Source organism: Cladophialophora psammophila (genome assembly GCF_000585535.1).
Source record: "Cladophialophora psammophila CBS 110553 chromosome Unknown aczJe-supercont1.37, whole genome shotgun sequence".
Taxonomy (NCBI): domain Eukaryota; kingdom Fungi; phylum Ascomycota; class Eurotiomycetes; order Chaetothyriales; family Herpotrichiellaceae; genus Cladophialophora; species Cladophialophora psammophila.
Window position 1 is genome coordinate 114108 of NW_006912958.1, and position 26901 is coordinate 141008.

At 52.2% G+C, this 26901-nt stretch overlaps 10 protein-coding genes across 10 annotated transcripts; 7 read left to right on the top strand and 3 right to left on the bottom strand.

Annotated features, from left to right (window-relative positions):
- Positions 1 to 435: 435 nt before the first annotated feature.
- Positions 436 to 2436, top strand: A1O5_12756 (uncharacterized protein; the record flags this gene model as incomplete). The annotated part of the gene is made up of 1 exon (XM_007753325.1): positions 436 to 2436. The coding sequence occupies one exon, from the start codon at positions 436 to 438 to the stop codon at positions 2434 to 2436; it is 2001 nt and encodes a 666-aa protein (XP_007751515.1).
- Positions 2437 to 3953: 1517 nt separating this feature from the next.
- On the top strand, positions 3954 to 4937 carry A1O5_12757 (uncharacterized protein; the record flags this gene model as incomplete). The annotated part of the gene is made up of 4 exons (XM_007753326.1): positions 3954 to 3971; positions 4033 to 4147; positions 4213 to 4629; positions 4696 to 4937. 4 exons carry the CDS (start codon positions 3954 to 3956, stop codon positions 4935 to 4937), a joined length of 792 nt encoding a protein of 263 aa, XP_007751516.1.
- A 2133-nt stretch (positions 4938 to 7070) lies between these two features.
- A1O5_12758 (uncharacterized protein) lies at positions 7071 to 9446 on the top strand (the record flags this gene model as incomplete). Its single annotated transcript, XM_007753327.1, has 4 exons — positions 7071 to 7245; positions 7296 to 7445; positions 7515 to 9062; positions 9145 to 9446. 4 exons carry the CDS (start codon positions 7071 to 7073, stop codon positions 9444 to 9446), a joined length of 2175 nt encoding a protein of 724 aa, XP_007751517.1.
- A 940-nt stretch (positions 9447 to 10386) lies between these two features.
- Positions 10387 to 10865, bottom strand: A1O5_12759 (protein transporter SEC61 subunit gamma; the record flags this gene model as incomplete). The annotated part of the gene is made up of 2 exons (XM_007753328.1): positions 10387 to 10592; positions 10781 to 10865. 2 exons carry the CDS (start codon positions 10863 to 10865, stop codon positions 10387 to 10389), a joined length of 291 nt encoding a protein of 96 aa, XP_007751518.1.
- Positions 10866 to 13936: 3071 nt separating this feature from the next.
- Positions 13937 to 15481, top strand: A1O5_12760 (uncharacterized protein; the record flags this gene model as incomplete). The annotated part of the gene is made up of 2 exons (XM_007753329.1): positions 13937 to 14412; positions 14467 to 15481. The coding sequence occupies 2 exons, from the start codon at positions 13937 to 13939 to the stop codon at positions 15479 to 15481; spliced, it is 1491 nt and encodes a 496-aa protein (XP_007751519.1).
- A 913-nt stretch (positions 15482 to 16394) lies between these two features.
- A1O5_12761 (uncharacterized protein) lies at positions 16395 to 19064 on the top strand (the record flags this gene model as incomplete). Its single annotated transcript, XM_007753330.1, has 3 exons — positions 16395 to 16460; positions 16510 to 17564; positions 17618 to 19064. 3 exons carry the CDS (start codon positions 16395 to 16397, stop codon positions 19062 to 19064), a joined length of 2568 nt encoding a protein of 855 aa, XP_007751520.1.
- Positions 19065 to 19360: 296 nt separating this feature from the next.
- Positions 19361 to 20607, top strand: A1O5_12762 (uncharacterized protein; the record flags this gene model as incomplete). The annotated part of the gene is made up of 2 exons (XM_007753331.1): positions 19361 to 20245; positions 20299 to 20607. The coding sequence occupies 2 exons, from the start codon at positions 19361 to 19363 to the stop codon at positions 20605 to 20607; spliced, it is 1194 nt and encodes a 397-aa protein (XP_007751521.1).
- Positions 20608 to 20810: 203 nt separating this feature from the next.
- A1O5_12763 (methylisocitrate lyase) lies at positions 20811 to 21867 on the bottom strand (the record flags this gene model as incomplete). Its single annotated transcript, XM_007753332.1, has 3 exons — positions 20811 to 21365; positions 21415 to 21633; positions 21688 to 21867. The coding sequence occupies 3 exons, from the start codon at positions 21865 to 21867 to the stop codon at positions 20811 to 20813; spliced, it is 954 nt and encodes a 317-aa protein (XP_007751522.1).
- Positions 21868 to 22325: 458 nt separating this feature from the next.
- Positions 22326 to 25242, top strand: A1O5_12764 (uncharacterized protein; the record flags this gene model as incomplete). Its single annotated transcript, XM_007753333.1, has 5 exons — positions 22326 to 22862; positions 22931 to 24011; positions 24107 to 24450; positions 24561 to 24738; positions 24857 to 25242. The coding sequence occupies 5 exons, from the start codon at positions 22326 to 22328 to the stop codon at positions 25240 to 25242; spliced, it is 2526 nt and encodes an 841-aa protein (XP_007751523.1).
- A 49-nt stretch (positions 25243 to 25291) lies between these two features.
- On the bottom strand, positions 25292 to 26469 carry A1O5_12765 (uncharacterized protein; the record flags this gene model as incomplete). Its single annotated transcript, XM_007753334.1, has 2 exons — positions 25292 to 25418; positions 25493 to 26469. 2 exons carry the CDS (start codon positions 26467 to 26469, stop codon positions 25292 to 25294), a joined length of 1104 nt encoding a protein of 367 aa, XP_007751524.1.
- Between the last annotated feature and the right edge of the window lie 432 nt (positions 26470 to 26901).

Consider the following 26901-nt stretch of genomic DNA (forward strand, 5'->3'; position numbering starts at 1 on the left):
GATCTTAGGCTCGATTCTATTGAGGCCCCGGTCCTGCCATCTTCCTGTCAATGGGAAAACCGGTCGCTGGGAAGGTCGCCGGCACGGCCACTGGAAACGTGAGACGACTTTGTAAGTGACAAAGAGTGAATAGAAGACAAGTCGATGGCTTCATGAGGAAAGAGTTTCAATATCCAGCTCCCAGTGCGCAGGTGCGACATGCTGCTAGATGTGTCGCCTGTTGTGCCTGCACCTCGCTGTTCCTGCCGTCTTTGGCTGTGCGATTATACAAGCCGTCGTTTTCACTGTCACCGTCGCCCCGTTCAAGCCATCCTGTCCTTGGCGTCGACGACCTCCCTCTCAGACCATCTCCATGTTCCTCCAGCTTGTCAGATCAATTCATTTTGCTCAATCCCTCTAGTGTGGTTTCCTCATTGCTGATCTCCGTCACGAGCCATGGCTGTCATTCCGACAAACGCCCTGCGCCCTCGTGGTGACAATTCGGGCCGGACCTTCTCCATCATCTTTGCCGTCGTCGCCTTTATCGTTGTTTTTGGATGCGTGGTCTGGGGCATCGTCCTCCCAAAATATCGAAAGAGACGCGACACTCATCCTTTAGGTGCTCGATACATGGTCACTCCAAGTTACCCACCATTCAGTCCTCCTCCTCGATTCCCGAGCCATCCTGCTCTGCTGCGTAACTTTCGAAAGCAGCCTCCAAACCCGGTCCAACATTATGATCCGAGAACTGAGAGCCCTTTCCCAAACAGCCTTGCGCAGCTGAATGCAATCTATCGCCCTCTTCAAGTTGGCTCAAGCAACACTGCCGGCCTCAGTTATGGGCCTTTTACCCCCGCTCAATGCTGGCTTTCAACAAGGCTTCAGCCACAACACATGCCACAAGGCAACTTGCAAAGAGCAAGAAAAGGTGCAGGAACTGACCCGCGAAACTTTACCACATTCAAAGGAAAGCATGATTACATACTCCCGGTCCCGGAGCCGGTTGTCTTGAAGCCAAGGCCTGCAGGGAGACCACCACCATTGACGAGGCAGCTGGAGCGATTTCCCATCCCTCTGGGCTCTGGCCGTAAAGGAGGACTCGTCCATCCCGTCAAGCTTTTTCAAGAGTTGGAACAACGAAGCTCGATGTCAACCACAGATACCTTTGGAACTCCCTGCCCTACCACACAGAGTACGACTCACCTGACTGATACAGAGATGTCGGTGATGAAACTACCCGCGGAATGCAAGACTCCCCCTGGACGACCCCAGCGAGAGCTGCTCAAGCTTGTGGAATGCAAGACGCACAATTCGCTACAGCGCCGTCGGCTGCCAATCACGAGAATTCTACCCATAAACCGTGACGAGGCAGGAACACCACAGACGACGAAAACGGAGAAGCAGGAAGGATTGGAAAGAATGGGGACACTGACAAGACCAAAGACTCCTGTGGCTGAGATACGGGACTGGTTCGATCGAGCGGCTAGCGCTGCCAACAAGGACAAGGTCTCATCCAAGCCTTACACGCCCTCCACCAATCCTTTCACCACCCCTAGAGCAACATCGACGCCAGCGACTTCGCCAACACAGTCTACCAAGAAGTCACGGAGTCTTGCAACGTCCTCTCGACCACAGGGTGCGGCTCCTTGCATAAATGTACCATCACACGCACACAGGAGAACACCCAGTTCAGTGATCCTCCCGTCCCCAGAGAAGCTCAATACGTTGCGACACGCTCGGCCGAGCAAACGACCGTGCCAGGCAGCCAAAGGGTCTCCGGCTAAGATTTTCAAGCGGCGTTCAATTTCTGGGCGTGCCAAACTCGCGTCTTGGTCCCAGCTTCGACCCAACAAACGAATCTCGCGGCGTTACTCTTCTTCTTCACTATCAACGATCTTCAAGCCGATCCTCACACCTAGAAGCAAGCACAGTCTGTGTACATCAAGCATATACAGCCGTGACATGAGAGGGCTGAGTCCTACAGGAGGGCCAGATCGCCAAGGAGGAGACGCCGAGAGCAACGACCGAGTTGAATTGCCATCAGGGAAGGGAGCCGACTTGGCTCGCAATATATCTGCCTCAATTGACCATGTGAAGTCCAAGATTGACAATTGGGACCTACACACCGGCCATCTGGATGCGTCTGTCATGCCCCAGTGCGTGATCAAGCGTTCGATTTCGGATTCTGGACTTCGTCGTTCGACCTTGCGAAACTGCGAAGATCGTCCTGCTAGCAGGCAGGAAACTGGCGAGTTCAGCCATCAAGGTCCGGGCAAATCTATTCCCCTTATTCAGATTGGCCGACCCAGTGACGACGTTTTCGGCATCGAAGCAGATGGCTTCCAGGCCCACGAAGCCGGCAAATTGATGAAGAGAATCGGGAATTTTGAGGCAGCACCAATCATTCTTGGTGGCTTAGGTCACGGCACAGCGCCAGGTGGCGGAGACTGGATTTGAAGGAGCCTAATGAGGTGGTGGAGACGATTAAAGCTGCGGAAAGCAAGCAGCATACATAGATTCAAACTTATGTTAAACGGTTGGGCGAGGAAAAATGATCGAAAATGTGCTCAATATGTGTTGCGCCAGAAGTGAGACAGATGAATGACGGTGTACGTACCCGGATGGGAAAGGGACGGACTTAGTGGGAGAGCTTTTATCAAGGATAGTATCGCTGATGCTGCCTTGAAGAAAGCGTGGAAATCATTATATTGTTAATACTCTGTACTGGCTGATTTTGAAATAGTGAGGGCGAGAAAAGACTTTGTGTCTGCGCCTAAAAAGAGCACGATGAAGAAAGGCTGTTGGTCCATTTTGCGTTGTGGCCTTGGCTGACACAAGGCTGTGTTTTATGAGTGTATCTCTCTCGTTCCTCGTCGTTCTCTTGTGTTTTTGTACAAGTACGAGGTACTTGTACAACGCATAGACAGTGGCGGTGGCTAAGCGGGTTCAACCCGCACAACGCTGCCACCACAGGCGTGGCGACCGGGACCTGCATTGGCGAGCACCGCCGAGAGTTTCCAAGAGCCAATATTTACGACATCAAAAGCATTCAATAGCTCTTGTCCCAGCTTCACAACGGCACTGATGGCACTATATTATACCATTCACACCGTCAGCAGCCCTTACTCAGACGTCGCATATCCTGCGCAGTCATCCGCATCTGCATCTGGTTGGGCAGGTTGAGTCAGACTGATATTACTTACTGACCCCTGGCGTCCAGGATCAACAGGATTTTGGCCACGGCGGACCAGAAGTGGACTTTGGACTTTTTTCCACTGCGGTGCTAATGACGGGCATCCACCGGTTCCACTCCCCTCAAACAAATGAAGTTTTTTCCCTCTCGCGCACAAAACCATGAAGGATCTCATTGCGGTCCCAAGAGGATGCTCAGGATGGGGACATTTCGAGTCTGTTGGGTGCTGAGGTACGGCCACCCTCTCGCCCCAACCCTCGATGGAAAAGCCACAACATACCTACATACACACGAGTCCGGAGGAATGATCCTTGTACTTGTACGCCGTCCTACTTACTTACACACGCACACACATGTCCTTGGTGGGTATCAGGCCCAGTTTGAACGGCCTCTCATGACATCCCTCGATCCTATTTCGGGTGGCCTCAGGGTGCAAGATAACATCATAGCCTGATCATCTCTTCGATGGCGGTGGAGCTGCTTGGCCTTTCTGAAACAATGCAACTGCGACGGTACTCGTGGCTCCCTTTCCATGTGGACTGGTCAGTGTCGACAGCTCCTTGTCGGGCCCATCTCTCCGCTGTGTCTGCACATCATATCTAGAAGTGAGAAGATTTCGATTCCTTTATCCTTTCGTGTCCTTTCCCTTCGCATTTCCCCGCGTCTCTATCCCTCGCTCTACGGCTTTATTACATATAGATTAAACCTTTATCTGTTTGGAAGTTGTGACTGTCTCTTTTTCGTGGTACTTGAGCAAGGACGGTGGAAGATTTGGCGCATCATGGCTTTGTCAAGGCTGGTATGTTAGACCTCTGATGTGCTGGGGCAACGAAGACCTTTAGTGCTGATCGTCATCACAGGTCCTTCTTACGTCTCTTCTCGCCGCCTCGACTTCAGCTGTCCCCCTCATAAAACGCGCCACCGATGTGGTACAAGGAAGGCTCGGTAGTGATGGGTTCTGGAATGACTACGATGGTATGCACATTCGATCTGCCGCCGCCAGTACGGACCAGGGCTGATGATCTGGGGTTTGAAAACAGGTGGCCAGAACAGTTATACACAATACACAGGGAACGGCTCGATAGCTTCAGGATGGCCGTCGAGTCTATCGTGGATATCCTTCAATGATATGTGGGTCGCCAACCAGAAAACCATTTCTCGAAGCTGCAACCACCTCTATGATCAACCCAACAATTCAGACCAAGAAACTCAAGACCTCTATGGCGCCATTAAACAAATATCACAACAGACCCGCGTAGATCACCGGTTCATTCTGGCCGCCGTGATGCAGGAGACCGGGGGTTGTGTAAGAGCCAAGACGACTGTTTCACCCGACGGCACCGTGAGGAACCCAGGAATCTTGCAATCTTTCCGAGGGAATCACTCTTGCAACGATAATGGGAAAGTGCAGAATCCGTGCCCGAAGGATCAGATTCTAGGCATGATTTCGGATGGAGGTGAGATGCAAACACAGGACAACATTAATGAATTATGCACATCCATCTAACCTTTCTTGCTTGTAGTTGCTGGCACGCCTAGCGGCCACGGGTACGCATCCGACATCAACGCTCAAGCTGACGCTGCCGATATCGACTACGCCGAGGGGTACTATCGGGCGGCGCGACTGTACAACTCTGGGGAGATTGATCCGTCAGGCGATTTGGGCAAGGGTTCAGCCACGCACTGCTACGCGAGTGATATCGCCAACAGGCTGACCGGGTGGACGGATGCCCCATCGGCATGTACGCTGGATAATAGTAGTTGAAAGCATTTGAACGTTAACCGGAAACGTCTGGATCTAGCATGGTCAGGAGCCGCTGCGAGTGGGGGCCTTTTCGACTTCAAGGCAGACGCCAAAAGCATACTAGGTACGTCCAGAAAGCGATACAAAATTGGTGTTGACCTATGTTCTCGATGATGTGGAATGTTATCTGCATGGCGTTGAATGGTTCCGGCTGCCATTCCTTTTTTTTTGGCATAGACTGTACTTACGGAAAAGCTCTTACCCAAAGGAGTATGCTTGTTCAGCAAAGCATCTGAAGGCCGGACAGAGTCCGAGGGAGACAATATACGTACAATAATACTGGGAACGGCGCCCTTTGATATCATGTTGCACGTTTCACTGCTTACTGGCAGTGATTCCCATATGCCGCCAGGGTATGTTTGTCTTATGCGTGAGCCTGTCGGCGGGTTTACTTGCTGCTCTTTGATCTTCTGCCTCTCTTTGCTCTAGAACTACTCTACATTTCTTCTTCAACAGACTTCCTCTTCAACAACTGATCCATCCTCACTTTGCAGTAAAGAGATCTATGCTGCCAAAAAACCTTCCACCCTATTTTGCCGTCTGCATTCGCTGGATGGCATCGAAGATGAGTTCGGAAGGTGAGGTGGATGTGAATATAGCTACCACTTTGGAGACAGTTTCTTCGACGCAAGGTACCGACGACAAACAAGGATTCAATGGTGACGGTGAGTATAAAGTCAAATCAGCAACAAGGAGGGAATCTAACGGTGACTCGCTGCCACTGGAGCTACTACGTCGGGAAACGGCTCTGACGTCGACGCCACCCTTACAAACCTAAGAGCACCCTCAGGAGGAGCTGTTACGGTACCTCCAGCACCGCCCGGACGTTTTGGCAAGGGTCGGCAGCGAGTTCAGCAAGCTTGATGGTGTGCAGGACTATTGGTGGCCGAAGTGCGTTAACCCGCCCGCACAGGCAGAGAGACGGGCCTTGGTCGAGACGATGTTTGAGAGATTGAAACGGAGCGATTTCGACATGGAGACGTTCATAGCCGAGTATGAAAAACTCTACTCGTTGAATTACGATGAGGGCGTGCACAAGATCTTGATTGAGGCAGGAGTGATCCAAATGGGAACCGTGAGACTAAGCAACGCAAGGATAGGATAGGGCGAGCCGTGAGAAGGCTAGGGGAAACAAGTGTCAACTAGATAGGCAGAGCCGGACCTTCGTCGACCCCCGGGCACGGATTCTATCTCATTCAGGGCTACAAGAATGGACAGCAATTGTAGACTATAGAGGAGCAATTGGCCTGTTTCTGTTGCATACACCGTTCGGGGGTTACCACAAGAGCAAAACCACATAGCTATTGCAGCATCCAGGGCAATATAACTACCCTGCTGGAGCTGACCCTTTCCATCGACAAGGATCTCGCAAGGCAGCATACAGTGACTCAAGACCAACTTCTCAGTATCGCCCTCTGGTAGGTTCGGTGACTGTCATGTATCGACCTAGCCGGTCATGCACTTCTTCACCCTGTTCAAGGGAGGAATGATGGGAGATAAACCCATTCTGGTGACCAGGCAATAAATAGATTGCCTTCTTATCCTGCTCTGGTGTTTTTTATCGGGATCAATCTGTTCCTCTTTTCTCATTTTCCTTTGTTGGCTTTGGCTAGAAAGAATGAGGCATCTTCAATGCTCTTATCTCGAGCTGTAATGGCCTCTTTATATTTGGGCCTTCTTTAGTCCATCCAACCTGACTGGATAGAGACTCTGCGCACATTTGGTTCACCCTAGAGAGCTGGGTTTAGGCTGTGATGCTTTCTCGTAATTCGCGCAAATGATAGCCCTTGGAAGAGTTGATATGTGTCGTTCTCATATGGATGTTGTCAGCAGAATCGAGTTGGTATTGGGGGACGCAGCTCCCGAGGCTGTCATGCAGTTTAAGTAAAAGCGGCGGGACATGGGTAACGCCCCACGTGAGCTCCGTGCAACTGAGATCGGAGATAAGGATTTCAATGTCCCGCATTTTGACCATTTACTAACCATGCGTAAGGGCGAACGCCCGGCCAATGTCAATACCTCATCACTCTCCGCAGCCTGCAGTCTGCCCTCTTTCCCTCATCCCGTCCCTGACTTACTTGTCACTGTTAAGCCATGGCCAATTCCCCCGATCCTAGCGAAAGACTGAGCTCCTCGCCAGCCATCTTCGATATCCTTGATGTAGACGAAGACGATGATGACAGCGGGAGTTACCACCCCGCCCCCGAGGAACAAAGTACCGATGCAACAAGTGTCATGCTGGATGAAGACAGCGATGTGGATTTCGCCGGTAGAGACCATTCATATCCTGAGAGATGTATGGCTTTTGACTGGCCGCAGATGCCGAGGAAACCTTGCGCCGCGTCGAAATAATCTACGAGGAGGAGGAAGATGATGAAGAGGAGGAGGAGGAAGATGAGGGAGACCACACTGAAACCGAGAACGATGGCAGTGCAACGGAAACTAGAACAGGCAATCGTCCAGCTCAGGGTTGGTATTCTGTGTCTCACCATTGCTTCGCCCATCCACCTCGTTTCCTCTAACCTGCTATTGCAATAGTAACCCTCAACGACATCCGCGGCCTACTCAGTGCCAGTGCTCCACTTCGCCAGCTCATTCTTAGCCGCTACCGCCTGATAGGCCCGTCCGGTCGAAGCCTCTTCGCTGACGACGATGACGATGACGACGATTTGCACGAATACGGTGGTTTCAGTCGCCGTCGGCGGGCCCAACGACAAAAACCGAAAGGCGACCGCTTCCCTAAAGTTCCGAGTGAGGCTGGCAAAGCATTGATGAACTCTGGCATTTATGGCTGTCGGGACTCGTACTTGGACATTCTTCGCAAGAGAAGGCGCACGGTCAGTGAACGCCTGCTATGGCGACGTCTGGGCTCAGAGGCACGATCGACCATGAGACGACAAAACAACCTCATCGCCCAAGACCAAGTCCCCAACACCACCACTGCTGATAAAATCATCCACTATGATTCAAGAGCCTATTCGGGTCAATTCTCGGACGATGGAAACTTCTTCTTTAGCTGCACGCAGAATTTCAAGGTCCGCATGTACGACACATCCAACCCTTACGAGTGGAAATACTACAAAACTGTGGAATACCCCTTTGGACAGTGGACGATTACAGACGCGACGCTGAGCCCGGATAATAAATGGCTGGCATACTCCTCGATTCGACATACTGTGTGTCTCGCTCCGACGGACTCAACGGACAAATCTGACCACACTTTGTTGGATTTCACAAACTTCGCTCCGGGGTCAGGAATGGGGCGACCAACATACGGGTATATGGGCCGGCATGGATTCGGTATCTGGTCCTTGCGTTTCAGCGGTGACGGAAGAGAGATTGTTGCCGGAACGTCGGACCACTCAGTCGTGGTATATGATCTTGAACGCCGTCAATCGACCGTTCGTCTATCAAACCACGAAGATGACGTAAACGCGGTCTGTTTCGGCGATAAATCCTCACCTCACATCCTTTACTCGGGCAGTGACGACCAAACATTGCAAGTTTGGGACAGACGATCGATGGCTGACGGCCGTCCCGCCGGTATCTTTGTCGGTCATACAGAGGGTCTCACATATGTTGACTCGAAGGGTGACGGGCGCTACGTCCTTTCCAACGGCAAGGAACAGATGATGAAACTTTGGGACCTGCGGAAGATGATCTCCCCCAACGAGTTTGCGAACATCAACATCCATTCCTACACTACGAACTTTGATTATCGATTCTCCTCGTATGACGAGGACGAATACGTCCCCAATCCCAAAGACTGCAGTGTGGTGACTTTCCGGGGCCATTCCGTCCTCAAGACACTGATTCGATGCCATTTCTCCCCCCCGGGGTCGTCAAACTCTCGCTATGTTTACAGCGGAAGTGAAGATGGAAAAGTTTACATTTGGAACATGGACGGGACGCGCAAGGCCACGATCGATGTCTATGAAGCCACAAGAAACACGAGACCGAGGGCGGATGGGAGTGACGGATTCGGTGGTGGAGGGTATGGATATGAGTTGCATGGGCATCATAATAGTGTGTGGAAGACATGCGTCAGGGATGCAAGTTGGAGCCCCACGGCGCCGGTTTTGGCTGGTAAGTCTCAAGCTCTCTCCACACAACTTATCGCTCTCTTAAACTCCTCAAGCTTGGATGGATGTGCTGATGATGTGCGTAGCGACCTCCTGGAACGGCTGGGGTATGGCTACGGGCACAGTCTCGGTGCATTCCTGGAACGACGGCGCCGAAGACGACGAAGCCCTTCCAGCCATGTCTTCAAACTACAACGCCCGCCTACAACCACGAGAGGACTTTGACGAGGCGATGCATCGTTCCCGCCTCACAAGACGCCGCGATACCACGAAGAGCAGGTCCCCAACAACGCGAAGTCGCGCGGAGGGAAGGGGTTTGAGAAGCAGTATTACCAGGCCGACCAGGCTGGGCGACGACGAGCCCGGTGGAGGAGGAAGTATCTTGTGACAACCACTGAATCAGTTGGGCCAGGTCATGAGGAGGATGAGGAGACGGTTGAGTCTGAGAAGGGGCGCATGGCCCGAGCCGGAAGGGGAGGACGAAGAACAGCACGGAGCTGGTCTCTCTCCGCAATGACCAGTTCGAGTCGACCGAGATTCTTGCTCCCTTCAGGACACGCATGCAAAGCCATCCCAACTGCGGAACTAAGCAGCTCTGGAATGCAGATGAGTTATGGATGAAAGACAAGAAACGCGGAGAGGCTCCCAAAAGACAGAAAAAGAAAATCCTCCTCCCTGCGCGCCGTCCATTTACTGGAGGGCTTTTGACTTTCTGATTTACGAGGATTACAAGACGGAAGAAGTGTTTGTGAGCGATGGATATTAGCGCACGACACATGAATACAGAAACACGAAACCTGGAACGATCCTATGCAGGGTATATTGCGGGCGGGAATCATGAGGATGGGGGCTGATATAGGGGGTGCTTCTTGATTGCTGTATGTGGGTGCCTGTGGCCCTGCTCGGGGCAGCAAAAATAACATAGAAAGTTTCGGCCTCCAATAGTCTGGCACAGCGGATTTTCGATTTTGTTGTAGAAGTTCTAGAGGTTTGCACGGCCAGCCTAATCAATCGGTTGGTTTTGTCTCCTGCATCCTCCATGTTTCTTTCCTGCTCGACAGAATGCTCGCTCCCTGGGTCCCCGATGATGAATAGTAATACAAAACGCTCAGGTTGTTGTTGTGGTTGTGGCGGGGATGACAAGCAGTCGTAGGCATGTATTGAAGATGAGCCACCCCGGCTGTCTTTTCTTGTTCTGTTCTCAGGCCCTTGTTGCTGGCTGGCTGCCTGGTATTATCATCATCCCACTAGTACGTTGTTGACAGGTATATGTACTGCATGGCAGGGAAAGCCCAAGCCGGGTTTAGTTGTCAGCCAGTTGTGCTTGTTTATTTGTTCATTGGGGGTTGTAATTGTTGCAAAAGACTCTTCACTCTGTCTCTTTCTATCCTGACCCATCTTGAAGAGGGAGGCAGCGTTTGGGGGGAAAGGGAAGGAAGGAACGCACTCAGCTTGATGAAGTATCCAATTGCGCCCATGATCAGGAATCCCATGCCTACGGCCTGTGAGATCTTGATGAATTCCCTGCGGTCGGCTGTTTGGAGAAAATGTTAGCCATATGCAAAGTAAGTCGTTCGAAGCAGCTTAAGGAAACCAGATGCTATATTGACCGGCGATTCGCAGGTTGGAGACACAGAACTTCCTCGAGCTATGTGTCTCTACGCTGCTGCGTCACGGGGGCCTTTCGACTGTGATTGTGAGAGCCAGTGCGGGAGGACGTACGCTTTGTACACCTGTTGATAAACTGAGTCCCATCTTTGAAGAATTCCCTGGGCACATCGGCAATCTCTTGCAGTATTTCAGACATCCTTTCTTTTTCTTTTCCCTTTTTAACTCGAGAGGGATTCAATTTGGTTTTTTTGGGGGCGGCGAGGGAAGAGAAAGGTGGGTACGAGTCGATTTCGGGCGGCGTCAGTCAAGGAGACAAGGACAAGTACACAAATTGAAACTGATTGTTGTCTGAATGGATCGAGAATGGAATACTGTAGGTGTTGGCAAGTTGCGCCTGCGACTGGGAGTGAGGAGTTGAAGAATGGGGCGTCGAGAAAGTTGTACGCATGTCCTCCGTATGGTGTTAGGTGGCATCTAACCAACTGGCGAATTGCCTGTGCCCGGGTTCAGGGGACAATCTCCAGAGCTTGGCGGCAATTGCCTGGGTAAGTCCACAGTGTGGAGAGTCTTTACTGCACAAGGTAGAGACCAGGAGACTCCCCATCCTAACAAAAGACGGGCTATGACCTATAGGACTTGGGGCTATATAATCCTGACAACGCTATACAGGCCTCGATATAACAGCTTATCGACCTCTTTCACTGACTTCACATCTGACAGCCAATACGTTCCTGGTTTTAGCAATTCGGTCAACTTTCCACGGTGCATACCTCCTTTAGCTGATTCCAGTCATTCCTATGTAGAGGTATGTTTGGTAGCATCCGGCCAGTGGCAATGCAAAGTATTACCCAAGGCGGTTTAATTGCTAGATCCCACACCCATTGCCTCCCTCTAGATCCTCAAGATGGCCAAGAACGTTGTGACTCGACACGGGCATCCTAGTGCTAGACTCGTTATCACGCCAGGGCGAGACCCATATGCGCCTTCTGGGAAACGTCTTGGCCTAGCTCCCCCCTCTTTTTCTCGACGATATCACCATGGGCATTGCCTATGTCGGGTCTGTGCCCGCCCTCATCCTTTCCTCGCCGTCGATGATACTTTCTGAGCTTCCTGTTGACCCACCAAGCTTGAATATCTCCAACCACGAAGGCCACACCGATTAATGGCGTGCTGAGTGCCAGTCCTATACCGATAATATACCGGAGCACCCAACCCAGATGCAACTCTCCAGCACCACTTCCGGCGGGACGGGGAAACTCAATGTTGTCGATCGCAAAAAAAACTCGTGAGAAAACTCGGCGGCAGGAAAACAATTGTCACAATAGTGAACATCATCATGGTCCGTCCCTGTCTCGCAGCCTCTTCAACTTGCTTGCGCTGATCTTTTGCTTCCACTGCATTGGCGTGCTTCTGCTTGAGGTCCAGTATTTGGGTCGAATTGTTTATTGACGCTTTTGGCTTGCCGGGCCATGCGATCAAGATCGAGAATGTCCAGATCAACCAATCGTTGCTGCTCGCCAGCCTTGTCGAAGAGGTCAAATTGCTGTGACTGGGCTATGTTCTTGGAATCTCTAAGGTTAGCGTCCAGGTCACTCAGCACTTGCCTCCGTTGTCGAAGCACGCTCGTGAGAATGTCCAGTTCGTCTTAGACGTCCTCGCATTCCACCAGCAGGGCAGCCTCTTTATCGAAGTTCAACAAATCATTGACGAAAGAATCGGAAGCTTTACGACGATCATGCCACGAATGCGTGTCCGCATTTATTGTATGAGAGGCGTTATGGTGCTCATCAGATGACCACCCGGAAGAGTAGTCATCTTGCAGCATTTCCTGTTGGGAATCGAAAGGAATGGTGCTTTCATCATGTCCTCTGAGCCAGTGAGAGGATGCATCTCTAAAGTGTCTAAAGAGCTTAGTCTTGTTCCTTGTCAGTCGTCCAATGCTTAGTTTCAACATCTCAGCGAAGAGTAGATTATCGTTCTCCTGCATGTTATCATTGCACAGGTCAACGTTGTCCCAATATTGTCGATCAAAGAGACCCGTACCAAAGCAAGCGATTCCCCGCAATCGAGATCCTTGCAGGGATTCATTTGCGGTCTGAGTCTTTTGTAAGCTGTGGTGTCGTAGTCAGCCGACCTTACAACGAGTTCGTGGGGAAGATATCGAGCTGGTAACGGGATCTCCAAGATGAACCAAAAAAAAAAAAAAAAAATTGAAGCCCTCCCATGAGGAACGAGATCCTTGATGAAAGCGAAGGGTGTCTGAAGTCGATGGACGAGGACGTAGCATTGGTTCTTTTGGTTGAACACCCAATTGGTGTGGAACAGTCTTCATGCGCTGCAAAAAGGAAGGGGAGCAAGAGGAAGGCGAGTAAGGCTGCACCACCCAAATCGGCCTCAGGCTGGTGAGGCTGGTGAGGCTGGTGAGGCTAGTGGGCTAGTGGAGGCTCACCAGGCTAAGGGGAGGCCAACCTTGGGAACCTAAAAGCAGCCTTGGCTCGTGTGGACAAACTGCGCTCTCAACTCTCTGCACATTGACTCCATGTCTCCTGTTCAACTCCCATCTGCCTGACCAACCCACCCCCCATCAGTTGTTCCATAAACTCTTTTTACTCCTCGTGCCCGGTTACGGACCATATTTCTCCCTATCACTGCCACGCGCGGCCTTCCTTTCGAAAGACTTTCATCTCTGACTCGGAGAATCCATTTATTCCAGACCACCCTCTTAGCACTTTGCCTCACCACCTCTTGCCGGTCCTCCTCGTATCTAACTTCGCAGTGCGATCGGACACGGTGCCAGCAAAGAAGAAACCCTCGGACTCATTTTCTATTTCCTATTACTTGCTAGGATTTACATTGAAACAACTGTATTACAAGCTTCTGGAAGACAGCTGGCCTGCTTCATGTATTATGACATTGAAAAGTGCCCGTTGATGTTGCAATGAAGAACCACGCTGGATTGTACAAGAGTCTCAAGTGCTGTACGTATTTCTTGTTGGGTGACTCATATCCTGAGGTTCAAGCCGGAGCTGTCTGGCGGCGAGGGATGCTTTGATGTTTGGCAACACGAGACAAGTCGGATCTCAGATCATGTGTCTTCTGTTCGTGAACCCTCTTAATGTATCTCTGGCTAATTCCACATGTATCTCACAGAAATTACCTGGTTCTTTATGTCCTGCCCATTGACTTGGCCGTCTTGTGCATAGATCTGTGGCAGACAGAAATTCCGACTACGTTCTAACCTCCCCTCTACTCTAAGCATCTCGCACAATGGCTTCTGCAGACGAAGACAATTTCGATATTGACATCTACGGTGATGGAGAAGTTGACATGGGCAACGATGGAACTGTGGATTACAAGCCAGATGACGATAATGTCCAGCTCAACGCAGGCGCCGCAGAAGACATCTCCCTTGCGGAAGAGACGCATGCGAACTCCGAGTCCGAGGACCGACAGCCAACCTCGAGTGCAACCACGCCTTGGGTCAAGGGAAAGGCTGAAGACGTCCAGTCAAACCACACCAATGCCGTTCCCTCCAAGACCATACCACAACAGGGTACTAAACGTAAAGAGACCTCGGACGAGAGGCCCATCGACCACGGGGCTACCAATGCTTTGATGATTTCAGACCTGCATTGGTGGACAACTGAGGACGACATTCGCGGTTGGGCTAACGAGGCCGGGGCTGAAGACGAACTGAGGGAGTTGACTTTCAGTGAACACAAGGTAAATGGCAAGAGCAAAGGGTTGGTTACCAGACAAACTATGTTTCCTCACTGATGCTAACACCAACTTGATAGCCAAGTATATCTCGAGTTCTCCTCTCCTCAGGCAGCAAATGCGGCTAAACACAAGATCGACTCCTTGGCGGGCAACCAACCTGGCTCTCGCAAGCACTCAGTCGTGTACACCAGTGCCACTCAGAATCCTTTCAAGACCCTCCCAAAAGATGCGCCAGCTCGCGCCAGGGAAGAGAGACCCATCCGTGGCGGGTCGTTTAATTCCGGACCTCGCAACGACGCCAGTTACGGTATGAGCAACCAAGGCTTTCGAGGTGGTCGGGGTGGTGGCTTCAACCGTGGAAGCTACAACCCACACAACCAATATAACCGCAACTTCTCGGGTCCAATGGGCGGTTATAACAACAGCCAGAATATGGGCTTTCAAAGCAACATGGGAATGGGAAGTAACTATGGAGGCTTCAACAGGGGAGGAATGATGGGCAACCCAATGCGAGGCGCCATGGGCGGCATGCGCGGAGGCCGTGGAGGCATGAACAACATGATGCCCATGGGCGGTGGAATGGGAATGGGTAACATGGGCATGAATCCCATGATGGCTGGAATGGGAATGGGAGGTACGTCGGACGTTAATGACTGTCCCCTGAAGCTTTCACTGTCAGATGTTGACGATGCATTTCAGGTTTTCAGGGAAACCAGTTTAATTCCGGAATGTTCAACTCTGGTCCAGGGCCGAATTTTGGCGGTGGCGATTGGAATCAACATGGAGCGAAACGCCAGCGACAGGAGTAGTGGCGTTGCAGCTCCACAGTACTCTACCAAAAAGAAACTGACAGGCCTCATGCGGCAAGAATTGACCCAATCAATTGTCGACCAGTGCCAACACTCTGTCCAGCTCGACGCCCTCCAGGATTGGCTCCGGATCTGTGTCTTGGATGCCCGCCAGGCTTCTTTGCCGTGGTCACCGACTCACAAGAATCGACGACTCATCTCCGGCCGCGCAAGAAGTCGCCGAGACGTCTCGACGCCAAGGAGCTTTGGTGCGAACTTCTCAAGCGACTGTAGCATGATGTAATTCTGCGCCACACGACATGAGGTGATGAATTGACCCTGTTGCAGGGGCGCAAACCTATGTATTTGTACGCTTGGAAACCCCCCCCCGCTGTACTCGAAGAAGGTGGAGGCTCGGGTGGCATGTGCTCATAGGGCTTCTGTTCTGCTTTTTGCAATGGATTTAGATCCCCGACCAAGATGATCTTTATGGAGCACATAGGTCATCCAGCGAGCCAGCTTCTGCAAATGCCTCTGATCCTCCTCTTGTGTGGGAATAACTTCCAGGCCCATGTCATTGGTATCCTTGATATCTGGGAAGCGGAACTCCCTCCCACTCACATTTAGGACGCGCCTCGCCATTGAACTTCACTTCATTTTCAGCTTTCTTTCAATTTAGAAAAGCTGTGGACTGTAGCCTTATGCACCTTGGTCTGCATGCCTCCAAGGTCTATAGCACTCCTGGTTTTCACATCGCCCGATTCGCAACTTTGCCTGTCGAAGAAATTCTCCCCGCTCACACCGTCGATCAATCCAAAATCTCAGCTCGCCACCTGCCGCATACCCGAGCCACATTCACGTCGTCGCGCAGTGCTCGTCCAGATAGTATTTCAATTCGCTTCAAATGTCCGAGCAAAGACAGCAGCGTCGCGGTGAACCTCCGCGTCGTCCTCCTCCTGCCGGCCAGGAATCCGCTTCTCAAACCCCAGTTCAAGCCCCGGCAGTCTCAATCGAGACACCCGCGCCTGACCCCTCCAATCGCCCACAGACACCGCACTCGCCCACGCCAAACCTCTTTTTTCGCGTCCCGCAGTCTCCTCTCACTACGGCAAGCGAATCGCCTCAGAGAGGTGGAAAAGTTGCCATTCCCCGGTTGAAGAGATCGATTGATCCGTCCGAAGGTACCACCCGGTCAGGAGGAAGACACCGGGTCAATCATGCGTGCGAACCGTGCCGCCACCGGAAGACCAAATGTAGCGGGGAGCGGCCAGCGTGTAGACACTGTCAGGACTTCAAGATTACATGCTTTTATGCAGATGGCAAAAGAGATAGGGCAAAGAAGTCAGTCGATATGTTTGTTTGAGCCTGACCCATGTTCCTGTGCTGATTGCTTCCAGGCAATTTGGCAGCTTGACCGAGAAGGTGGCCGACTATGAGAAGCTACTGAGAGAACTGATATCCAGGGTTGATGAAGCCGATGCAAGATTGATTCGAGCGTCACTGGAAAAGGTGGGGACCACCATATCGCATATACCATGTCGCTCCTATATGCTCACTCTTGAACAGGGGTCTACCTATGACGCCGAGGAAACCCCTACAGAGGGTACCGCTGAGGGACAGTCTGCACCAATTGGCGATGCTGAGGCAGAAGAGGAGGAGTCTGGTGCAGAATCAGAAGCTTCGGCGGGCGCTGGGTCGACGGGCGCACTCGATAGAACCGATGAAGATTTCACCCGTGAGCAGGCTAGGATGACGGGTTTCATGGGCAAGAACTCGGAGGTCACCTGGCTCCAGCGCTTGCGCGAACAGAACAAGTATGGGGATGTGCAACAAGACCGGCAAGGTAATGAGAGGCAACAGGCTCTCGTGGCCATGTCCAGTGCCTCGCTGACCTCGAAACGTCCAGTCGGTGACACGCAAGACCCGCTCTCAGAGGCGGATGAAGGCTTCACTGTTAAAGATTCCAGCTACCACATGGACGACATGTCGATATTTATGTATGAGGCCGTGGATGCCTACGAGATACCTACGCCTGACATCGCCGACCACCTCTTCAATGCGTATATGCAGCGAGTGCACTCATCCTTTCCAGTGATTGGCAGACTAAATCTCACAACTCAGTTCCGAAGATTCATCCGTGGCACGGTGCAGAGACCTCCAGAAAAATGGCTCGCCATCCTGAACTTGATCTTCGCTATTGGCGCCAAATACTCGCACTTGATCAAAGCTGAATGGAAAGGCGATGAACGGGATCACCTTATCTATTTCACCCGAGCTCGACTGTTGAGTATGAACTCCGAAACCATCTTTCACCATCCGGATTTGCAGCAAATCCAGGTATTAGGCTTGATGTCTTTCTACCTGATGTGTAACAGCCAAATCAACCGGTAAGGGCAGCCAATTCCGTTCTCGTTACTAGCGGGAACTAACCCGGGGGCAGTGCGTGGATGCTGAACGGAATTGCGATCCGAGGAGCGGCCGCCCTGGGCCTGAACATGCGCAATGACAGCAATGACCTGAAGGATTCACTCAAGGAAATCCGATACCGACTGTGGTGGGCTCTCTACGCCCTGGAACACCGTCTGTGCAACATGACGGGTAGAGTCAATTGTATAATGGACGATCATTGCACTACTCCTCTGCCCATTCCGTTGGAAGAAGAACAATTCGAGACCGAGGAAGGTCAGAGACTTCTGAGCAAGGAAATACAACAGGGTGACCGAGCACCATCTTCCAATACCCAGACCCCAAGTTTCGGATCGACCCCGTCAACCGACCGCTCTCGCTCGCAGACCAAGATCGACTCGCGTTCACCCTCAATGCCTCCGGGTGTCAGAGCCGACGACTTGGAATGGGCAAAGGACGTGCCGCCTAACTCTTCATTGTACTTTCTCCACGCGGTACAGTTGACTCGTCTGACACAGAACATCTTCCATAGTCTGTACAACCCAGCTTCGATTAAAGGAACATGGTCAGATGTTCAGGCCAAGGTGAAGGACCTCGACGAACGGCTTGAGCATTGGTATCGAAAACTGCCCCCAGCCTTTGCTTTTCGACGAAACCAACGCGAGCGCGGGTCTTACGAGTTTCGGTTGAACCTTGGCTTCTTTTACTACAGCACCAAGATGACTATCCATCGACCTTGCCTTTGCCGACTCGACCGCAAGATTCCAGGACAGTCATCCAAATCACTCGAATTCAACCGGAATTCTGCTGCCGCTTGCGTGGAGGCTGCAATGGAAATGCTTCAACTCATTCCTGACAAGCCCAATGCCGTTGGCCTGATTCGGGTCGGCCCATGGTGGAATATCATACACTGGCTTGTCCAAGCTACAACGGTATTGATGCTTGAAATATCTTTCAGAGCCAATCATATGCCGGAAGAAGCAGAAGCTATTCTGGAGTCATGCAAGAAAGGCATCCGCTGGTTGCATGCGTTAGCAGAAGATAACCTGTCCGCTAGGCGTGCCTGGGCAATGTGTTTCGCATTGTTTAAGGAAGCAGTCAAGAAGATTGGGCGCGACGTCGACGACCTGCCACAGGATCCTCCGGCAAAGCCTTCTCCTCTAGGCCAGGATGCACCCATGGCAAATTACTCTACAGTTAGCCACCACCCTCTATCCAGCAACTTGTATGTGTCAGCTCCAAACCCGCCTTCCATGTACGGCACAATGCCAGATCTGCGGAGTGCCCAGGCCTTTGCCGCGTTCGACCCAATGATGCGATATGATCAATACTTTGCCCCAGATTTGCTAATGAACGATCCCTCCATGCAATTTCAACAACCCACAGACGCCGAGATTGAGTTTCTGAGTAACGCCTACCACGAAGAATCAAGTCACCACCAGGGAGGCGGCGAGTCCAGTCAAGGACCCAGGATGAATTGAGATACCCATCCGAGACGAAGAATTCTAGAGTGAAAAATGCAGCACACGCCGCGTCTCAAGGAGTTGAGGGAGGACAAAGAAGGAGGGGGGAAGCACATCCACATACCAACCGCAATTGATGTGGCATTCCACCCTCTACGGTCTCGACTAATGTAATTGAAATGCCCTGCCACTCTAACAATCTTTCCTGCCACCTTTCCACGGCGACATGTACTCCAGATTGAGTCCTCTGTCCTCGCTGGCGAAGATCAACAAGCTCCTCTCTTCCACAAGACTCAACTTCACGCGCCGGAATTATGGAGGCTCTACTATTGCTGATCGCCCTGGCGATGCCTATTATTTCGACTAAACAACATGAGGGAAGAGCCCATTCCCATTTTAAGGAGCGTCGACAGCAGCCTAACTCACCTGTGGAAGGCTTGGGAGTGCTAGCAACCCTTGCCCCTGCTCCTGCAGTCACCACTACCCCATCAATTAAAGCCACGATGTCCTCCTACGTCTTTCCCACGATGGTGATTCAAGAACCTATTGCCACTGTGTGTCCTGACACGCCAGCTTCATCGGCAATCTTTTCTATCCTTCCTATATCCTCGCTGGCATCCACGGTCGGATCCAATACCACGCAAGGCTTGATTACCAATAGCTCAATGTACTTGCCCATCCGAGTGAATGCCACAGCCCTGTTACCAAATGGAAGCACAACAATCTTCTTGTCTACCAGCACGACTCGTGTGCTACCGACGACCTCGTTGGCAATCCCTGCAATTGACTCCGGTGGAGCAGAAACAGCACGCATAGTTTTGGACAAAAATGGATGCCAGACGGTATATAGTGCGAAGACCACAACATGGTGCAGTACCACGGTGCAGCCAGCGGGCATGCTGCCTGTTCCCATCACTGACTGCAATCAATATGTCACATTCTCCAGCCAGAATCTCGATGGATGCTCTACGACTTCGAGTTCCGGCTCGTTAAGTCTGTTCGCCCCGCCAGACATGAATGAACCTGTGGTATTCTATGCTGCGCATTGGTATGACCTTATGAAAGGCCCTATTCCCAATATCGTCGAAGTCCAAAATTGTGCATCAACCGGGTGGAACTGCATTACTTCGAGTGAAAGTTGGGCCGTGGTGACTACTACGACTACCAGGACCGGGACTAGTGTTGCTTCGTTCGCAGGGGTAAGTTACAGCCAGCGACTGCAGGGTACTTCCCGCTGACATCGTTGTTTTAGCCCGCCGTGATCACATTTGGAACATACACAGTCACGACCACGCTCTCCTTCGAATCGACCGTGACCACAACCACATTGATTACTTCGTCTGCGATTAGTCGACATCGGCTTCGAGGCGGCACCATAGCCACTGCATCAGAGCAGACAGTGACTGTGCTAGTGACAGTTCCAACGACGAGGACATTCTCTTTAGACTCGTTGACCAGAACTACAATCACCATACGACAGACTTCAACAGTCGAAGTAACAGAGACGAGGACTCGCACTTTAAGTAGTGGTTTGCCGAATGCTACGGGACTACCAGTTTAGCCTACCGATGCCGAAAATTCAATGAGCAATCTTCACTCAAGAACCTTTCGTGAGCTATTCCTTCCAATGCCTTCCGCTAATGCACCTTTACAAGTCTACTAGCCTGTTCTTTCAGTCCGCAGCACATTGGCAGGAAACACTTCCAAAGCAACGACCGGAACAAAGGGAGGCTTCAAATGACTTTCTGCATGCTGTTCATCGCTCTATTTCCCCACTGTTGCGTACGCCTTCCCTCCGGCTTCTTTGTCAATCTCGATACACTCCTGTAGCCCACACAAGTTGAAGGCGTCCTTGACACCGTTGGCTGAACTCCTCGGGGAGCTCTTTCCTGTTGTCTTTAGTAGCTTCAGCTCTTTGCCAACGCTTTCGAGAACCGAACCAATGCAGAGTCCGGGGTAGATGATGATGCGAAATCCCATCTTGCTCGCTTCTTCAATCGTGTACTCTGGAGTGACGCCTCCCGGCACCACATTCAAGAGCACAGGAGTTTCACCCATGATCTGGCACACTTTTTCCATCTCTTCTTTGGTTTGAAGAGCTTCTAGGAATACAGCGTCCACGCCGATTTTGACTGCTTCTTGCAATCGTTCAATGGCTTCATCAAAGCCGTATGTCTGTCGAGAATCCGTCCGGGCAATCAGCACGATGTCGGACTGAAGTTGGTCGCGAGCCATAACTGCTGCTCGAAGGCGGCTGAAGTAAATCTCCCTGTCCACGATCTGCTTGCCGAGGAGGTGGCCGCATCTCTTCTCTTGCACCTTCTCATTCGTCAAAAGGACCCAAACAGCATAACGGCCATTAACTAACCTGATCTTCGATGTGGAGTGCGGCAACACCAGCACGAGCATACTGGGTAACAGTCCTTGTTACCATTATGGGTCCACCGTAGCCTGTATCCGCATCTGCAATCAAGGGCACCGAAGGGTTGAGTGACGCGATCATCTCGGCATTGCTTTTCATATCATTCAGAGTCGCTATTCCCAGGTCTGCCCATCCCAATCTAGACATTGAGGTCCCTGCTCCTGTCTATGAAGACGACAAGCGTTAGCATTATTTCTCTGTACCAGCGTCTAGACGTACCATGTACAGTGCATCATATCCAGCAGCCAAAGCCAAGCGGGCCGTGAAACCATCAAAGACACCCGGGCACACGACGACTTTGGAGGGATCCTTTAGCATCTCTCGCAGGCGTTTGGCGCCGGTGAGCGGCGAGCACGCTTTCACATTCGTGTTGATCGTGTTGTTGCTTACTGAACCCATGACGATGATGAATATTGGAACGACTTATTATCCGGTATGTTTGACTAACGTATATGAGGCCCCAGGAGATGAAAAGCCAATCTGTACAATCATTTATGAAGAAAGTAATTCGCTGTATCTCATCCGAGGCATTCGCAGTCTTTCAAACGCCTACCTGGGGCAGATGCGGCAAGGCTTAAAAGCACATTGCCGATGTCGATCAAGCATTAGTCCGATTCTCGCGCCGAAACCCGGACATGACACAACATCGGCCTGAATAAAGCCATTCACAGGCGGCGGGCGGAGGATGTGTCATGATCGAACGCCTGCTCCATACTAAATCTTCTCCGGTATGCAGCGCGTAAGGAGGGGTCGAGGGGCCTTCGTCAGATGTATATGCCGTGCCCAGTTCCAGATGGATATATGGCTCCAAAGCACCACGGGATCAGATGTTCCGTTCGGATCAATCAGACCAGACAATGGCAACGATAACAGAGACCCTACAAAGTCCCCCGGAGACTCAGGACAATGGATTTGAGAGCAAACTACGGGATCTCCTGTCCCGCACCAGGAAAGTTGACTTGTCTGGTCTCAGCTTCGGCCCCACGAAGGCTTCCAACACCATCCCCGGCATCTTGTTACGCTACGCTGACGCTCTGAAAGATGCGCATCAAGCGCCCGAGGCCGAAGCGCTGGACCAGGTCCGCGAGAAAGCTCTCGACAGGAAAGCTTTCGGCGGGCTAGGCCTGCACGACGACAACGCCGCTACTCCTACTCAGCAGTCAGAGGTGCTCTTCCAGGTGGAGGCATGGCTCGAAGCCGTCAACTCAAGGGAAAGAGCAAAGAACTTTTTATCGTATCAGTCCGCGCCAGCGGAAGGGACCAGGCCTATGAATCTGGCCCAGAAGATCTTCGCCCAGCATGTGATTGGAGAGAAACCTGCTAAAGGTTTGGCGGCCGGCGACGTCGTCAGGATTGGAATTGACTGGATTCTGGCGTCGGAATTGTCCTGGCAGGTATGTTTTTTGAAGTAACCCACCCCCTTGAAGGAGCTTGGGTCCGAGATCCCTCACACTTGTGGCAGGGAATGGCCCGGACGTGGAGGCAACTGGGTTCGCCAGGAATCTGGCGTAATGATCGTTTCTGGCTGGCTGGCGACCATGTCGTCCATCCCGCCGTGGCACAAGTCCCGAAGATCAAAGCCATGGTGGAGGTCGCCGAAAAGGCAAAGAACGAGTTCAAGATGACCGAGTACCAAGGTATGAACTACACCATCATGCACACGGAGTTCGTTCGAGAACGTGTCGAACCGGGAATGCTCGCAATTGGTTCTGACTCGCACACCTGTTCTGGCGGAGCCGTGGGCTGCTTGTCTATCGGACTCGGCACTGCGGATGTGATGATGGCCCTGGCGTTGGGTGAGACGTGGTTCAAGATTCCCGAGTCGATCCTCATCGATTTCGTCGGCCAGCCTGGCTTTGGCATGTCTGGGAAGGACGTCATCCTTTACATCCTCGGCGAACTCAAGCGGAACACCGTCGCCGCGGAGCGAATCGTCGAGTTCAGCGGTGAAGGGCTGAAGTACCTGTCGGTTGACGCCCGGTTCGCCATCGCCAACATGTGCACCGAGTTTGGCGCCATTACGGGCATTTTTGTACCGGATCGGATCACCAGCGATTACATTGCACGGCGGCGAAGGAAAGCGAATCGAGTCAACTCGCTCTACTTCCGACCAGACCCCGACGCCGAGTACGCAGGGAGATACACCATCGACCTGTCCAAGGTTGAGTCCTCTGTCGCCGTCTACCCGAACCCAGACAACGTGGTCCCCGTCTCGCAGATGGCCGAGATGCCACTCGACGGAATCTTCATTGGCGCTTGCACGACCACCGAAGAAGAGCTGGTCCTTGCGGCCCTCGTGCTTAAGGTCGGCCTGGACAAGAAACTGCCAATGGCCAAGGGGAAAAGGCACTATGTGCCTGGATCGCTACCCATTGTCGAAAAGTTGAAGGACCTGAAGCTCCTCGAGATATACGAGGCCGCGGGATTCACTCGTGGTCCCCCCGGCTGTTCTTACTGTGTTGGTCTCTCCGCCGAGCACGCCGACGAGGGTGAGACGTGGTTGAGCTCGCAGAATCGCAATTTCCAAAACCGCATGGGCAAAGGTGAGTTGCCTGTTTTTGTTCCCCTGTCTGCTTTATTAGAAGGTTGGAAGGTGTTGTTGACTTTCTCTGTGCTGACTCCTCTTGATGACATGTAGGTGCATTCGGCCACATCACGTCCGCTATAGTTTGCGCAGCCTCGAGCTTCAGCATGACCATCACCAGTCCCGCGGACTTTCTCAAAGAGCTAGACACGGATTTCTTCAGACGATACCGTCCTCTCCCCGACGTCAACATGGTCCCGGTGGAATACGTCGAACCCGACCTCAGCAGCTCGAGCATCACACCGATGAACGGCGGCAGCAGTATCGACAATAACAGCACGGCCAGCACGGCCAGCACGATCAATCCGTCGCTAGACGCGGAAGACAAGCCGCTAGGGAAGCTCGAAAAAATCACAAGCAAGATCGTCACTCTAGGCGACTTTATCGACACGGACGCGGTAAGTCAGAACCAAGCCAAAAACCCCCCCAAAACAACGAAAAGAAAACATGGGAAGACTTGACGCGCAAGGCTGACAATTTCATTCTTCTTCTTCACGGTACGTAACAGCTGGCTCCAGGCTCCACTCTGACCACGTGCGTGACCGACGAAGAGTTCGGAGAGCACGTTCTCGAGCACACGCACCCGGGCTTCCGGGCCAAAGTGCGAGGAGGGCAACAGGTCGTGGTAGCAGGGCGTGCGTTTGGAGTCGGATCGAGCCGCGAGATGGCTGTGGGTGCTTTGAAAGGTGCTTTCCTTTCCCTTCCCTTCCCGTTCCATTTTCTTCTATTTGCATTTTTGCCCCGTACTCAAAACCCTCTGCACACGAGGTATCCGTGTCCGCGTCTAACGACTTGGGAGCCTAGGCGTGGGCGTCAAGGCCGTCATCGCCCGCTCGTTCGCTTTCATCTACGGCCGCAACCAGCCAAGTCTGGGCCTCTTGGGCGTCACGATGACGGACGAGGCCTTCTACGAGGCTGCGCGGGAAGGCCAGGAGATCACGCTGGACATCCCTGCTCGGACCATCACGGTCGGCGGCACCAAGACATTCCCGTTCACGTTGTCCGAGATGGAATATAACTTGACCATCAACAATGGCGTGGCGGAGAGTTATCGGAGGTTTGGGGAGGGCATTTGGGAGAGGTTCACGGGGACGGGCGAGAAGGAGGATGTCAAGACATGGATAGTCAGGGCTGCGTTGGAGGGGAGCGGGGAGGAAGGGAAGCTAGGGGACAAGAAACTAGACTGGTAATCGAATTTCAAATTGAGTTCCTTGTTGCATTTGTTTCTATCCTTCTGTTTTAGCTTCTGGTATGATCTCTCTCGTCGGATAGCGTGCCTCTGTCCGCATCTCTGATTCGCTCAGGTCCTTGGCCTTCAGGGAAAGGCGCAAATTTGTCAATGAGATAGTACATGTCATCGAAGGCTCTGCACAACATATGCGTTAGTCTAGGCGCTATTGGGAGATTGCGCTCACTGACAAGGAAGGGGAGGAAACTTACGTTTGACGCACGGCCTTTCCTTGTCTCCTATGGTTCACCGAGTATAATATATTATAATAAATGCAATAAAGACGATTTCGGTCGTCCCATTCTTCCGTCGGCTCGCTGGGTCCGTTGTATCGGAGGTACGTCCGTGTATAGACTTTATTGTGGATTTTGTTGTAGTAGCACCTCCAATTCCCGATCTCAAACTCATGGTGCGCGTACATGACGGCCGCATCGAAGAGGTAGATGTCCCCTGTTTGATATGAGGTTCCCGTATTGCCTTCCCAGAGATCACCGTGAATGAGAGAGGGTTTTACCACACGACCATCCTTGGTGAGATTGTCCAGAAGGTAGGTGACCACATGAGCAAGAAGCCGATCCTCGAGGGCAGTCAGAGCGTCCCAGGCACCATTTTCTGCGTTGTCTAGGGCAATAATATTGCGTAGTAGGTTGGTGAAAAAGGTCGTCCAATTGCTCTCCCAAGCTATGGCTTGAGGGATCCGGCCCTGACAAGTTGTGATGTGGAAGCCGAATTTGCCAGTGGGCGAGACACTGATTTTATGCAGCCTTGCCAACTTGGCACAGAGCTGATTAGGCTCTGGTACGCGGTCAGACATGTCAATGAACTCGGCCAGGAAATAATATGTCTCAAGTGGGGAAGCTGAGTACTTCCCCCAGGCGTACGGCTTTGGAACCAGTTCTGGCATTGTCTTGTATAGCTCCGACATGGAGTTGAATTCGCCTTCGATCATCACTCGGCCAGCGTCTCCGGCGGCACATTTTAGAAAGTAGGCCGCAGGCGAGCCGTCAGGCTGTTTCACGTCCAGACGTGCGGTCACCGTCCATTTCGACTGGCCAAACTTATTAGCAGACAAGATGGTGGTACGCATGGGAAAGCTGTTGATGACATTGTCGTCGACGGGAAAGTCGCCAGCTATCGCGGGAGGTTGATGTCTCCCATAATCGATGGCCTGGTACACAGCCGTAGCCATGCTGAGCAGCTTCCAGGCGAACCTCCAGGGGGGGCCAAAATCCAAGTAGCAAACGTGCTAAAAGTACCCAGTAGGTAGACAAAGCTTTGCGCCAGGCTTGAGGGGATGAGGACATAGCGGAGGGGCCTGTCTTTCAAGTCTTTATCGTTGGAAAGTCCCCGCCAGCGCCGGTGTTGCATTGCGCACACTCGCTGGGGCAGATTGGTGGCGTTTCCTACCCCCCCATCGCTTCAGGGATCCTTGTCGCGGAATTGGCCCAGAATCCCTGGCATCATCAGAAAGGGAGCCACTTGCCGCTGGGGCTCGAAGCAAAGGCCGCTCCCGAAAGTCTAACCAGCAGATATGATTTGACCTCTCTCATCTCCTTCCCCCTCAACTTAGCCGCTCACAAACCTCTGATACTGGCTAATGCAAGCCAGGCGCTGGATGACC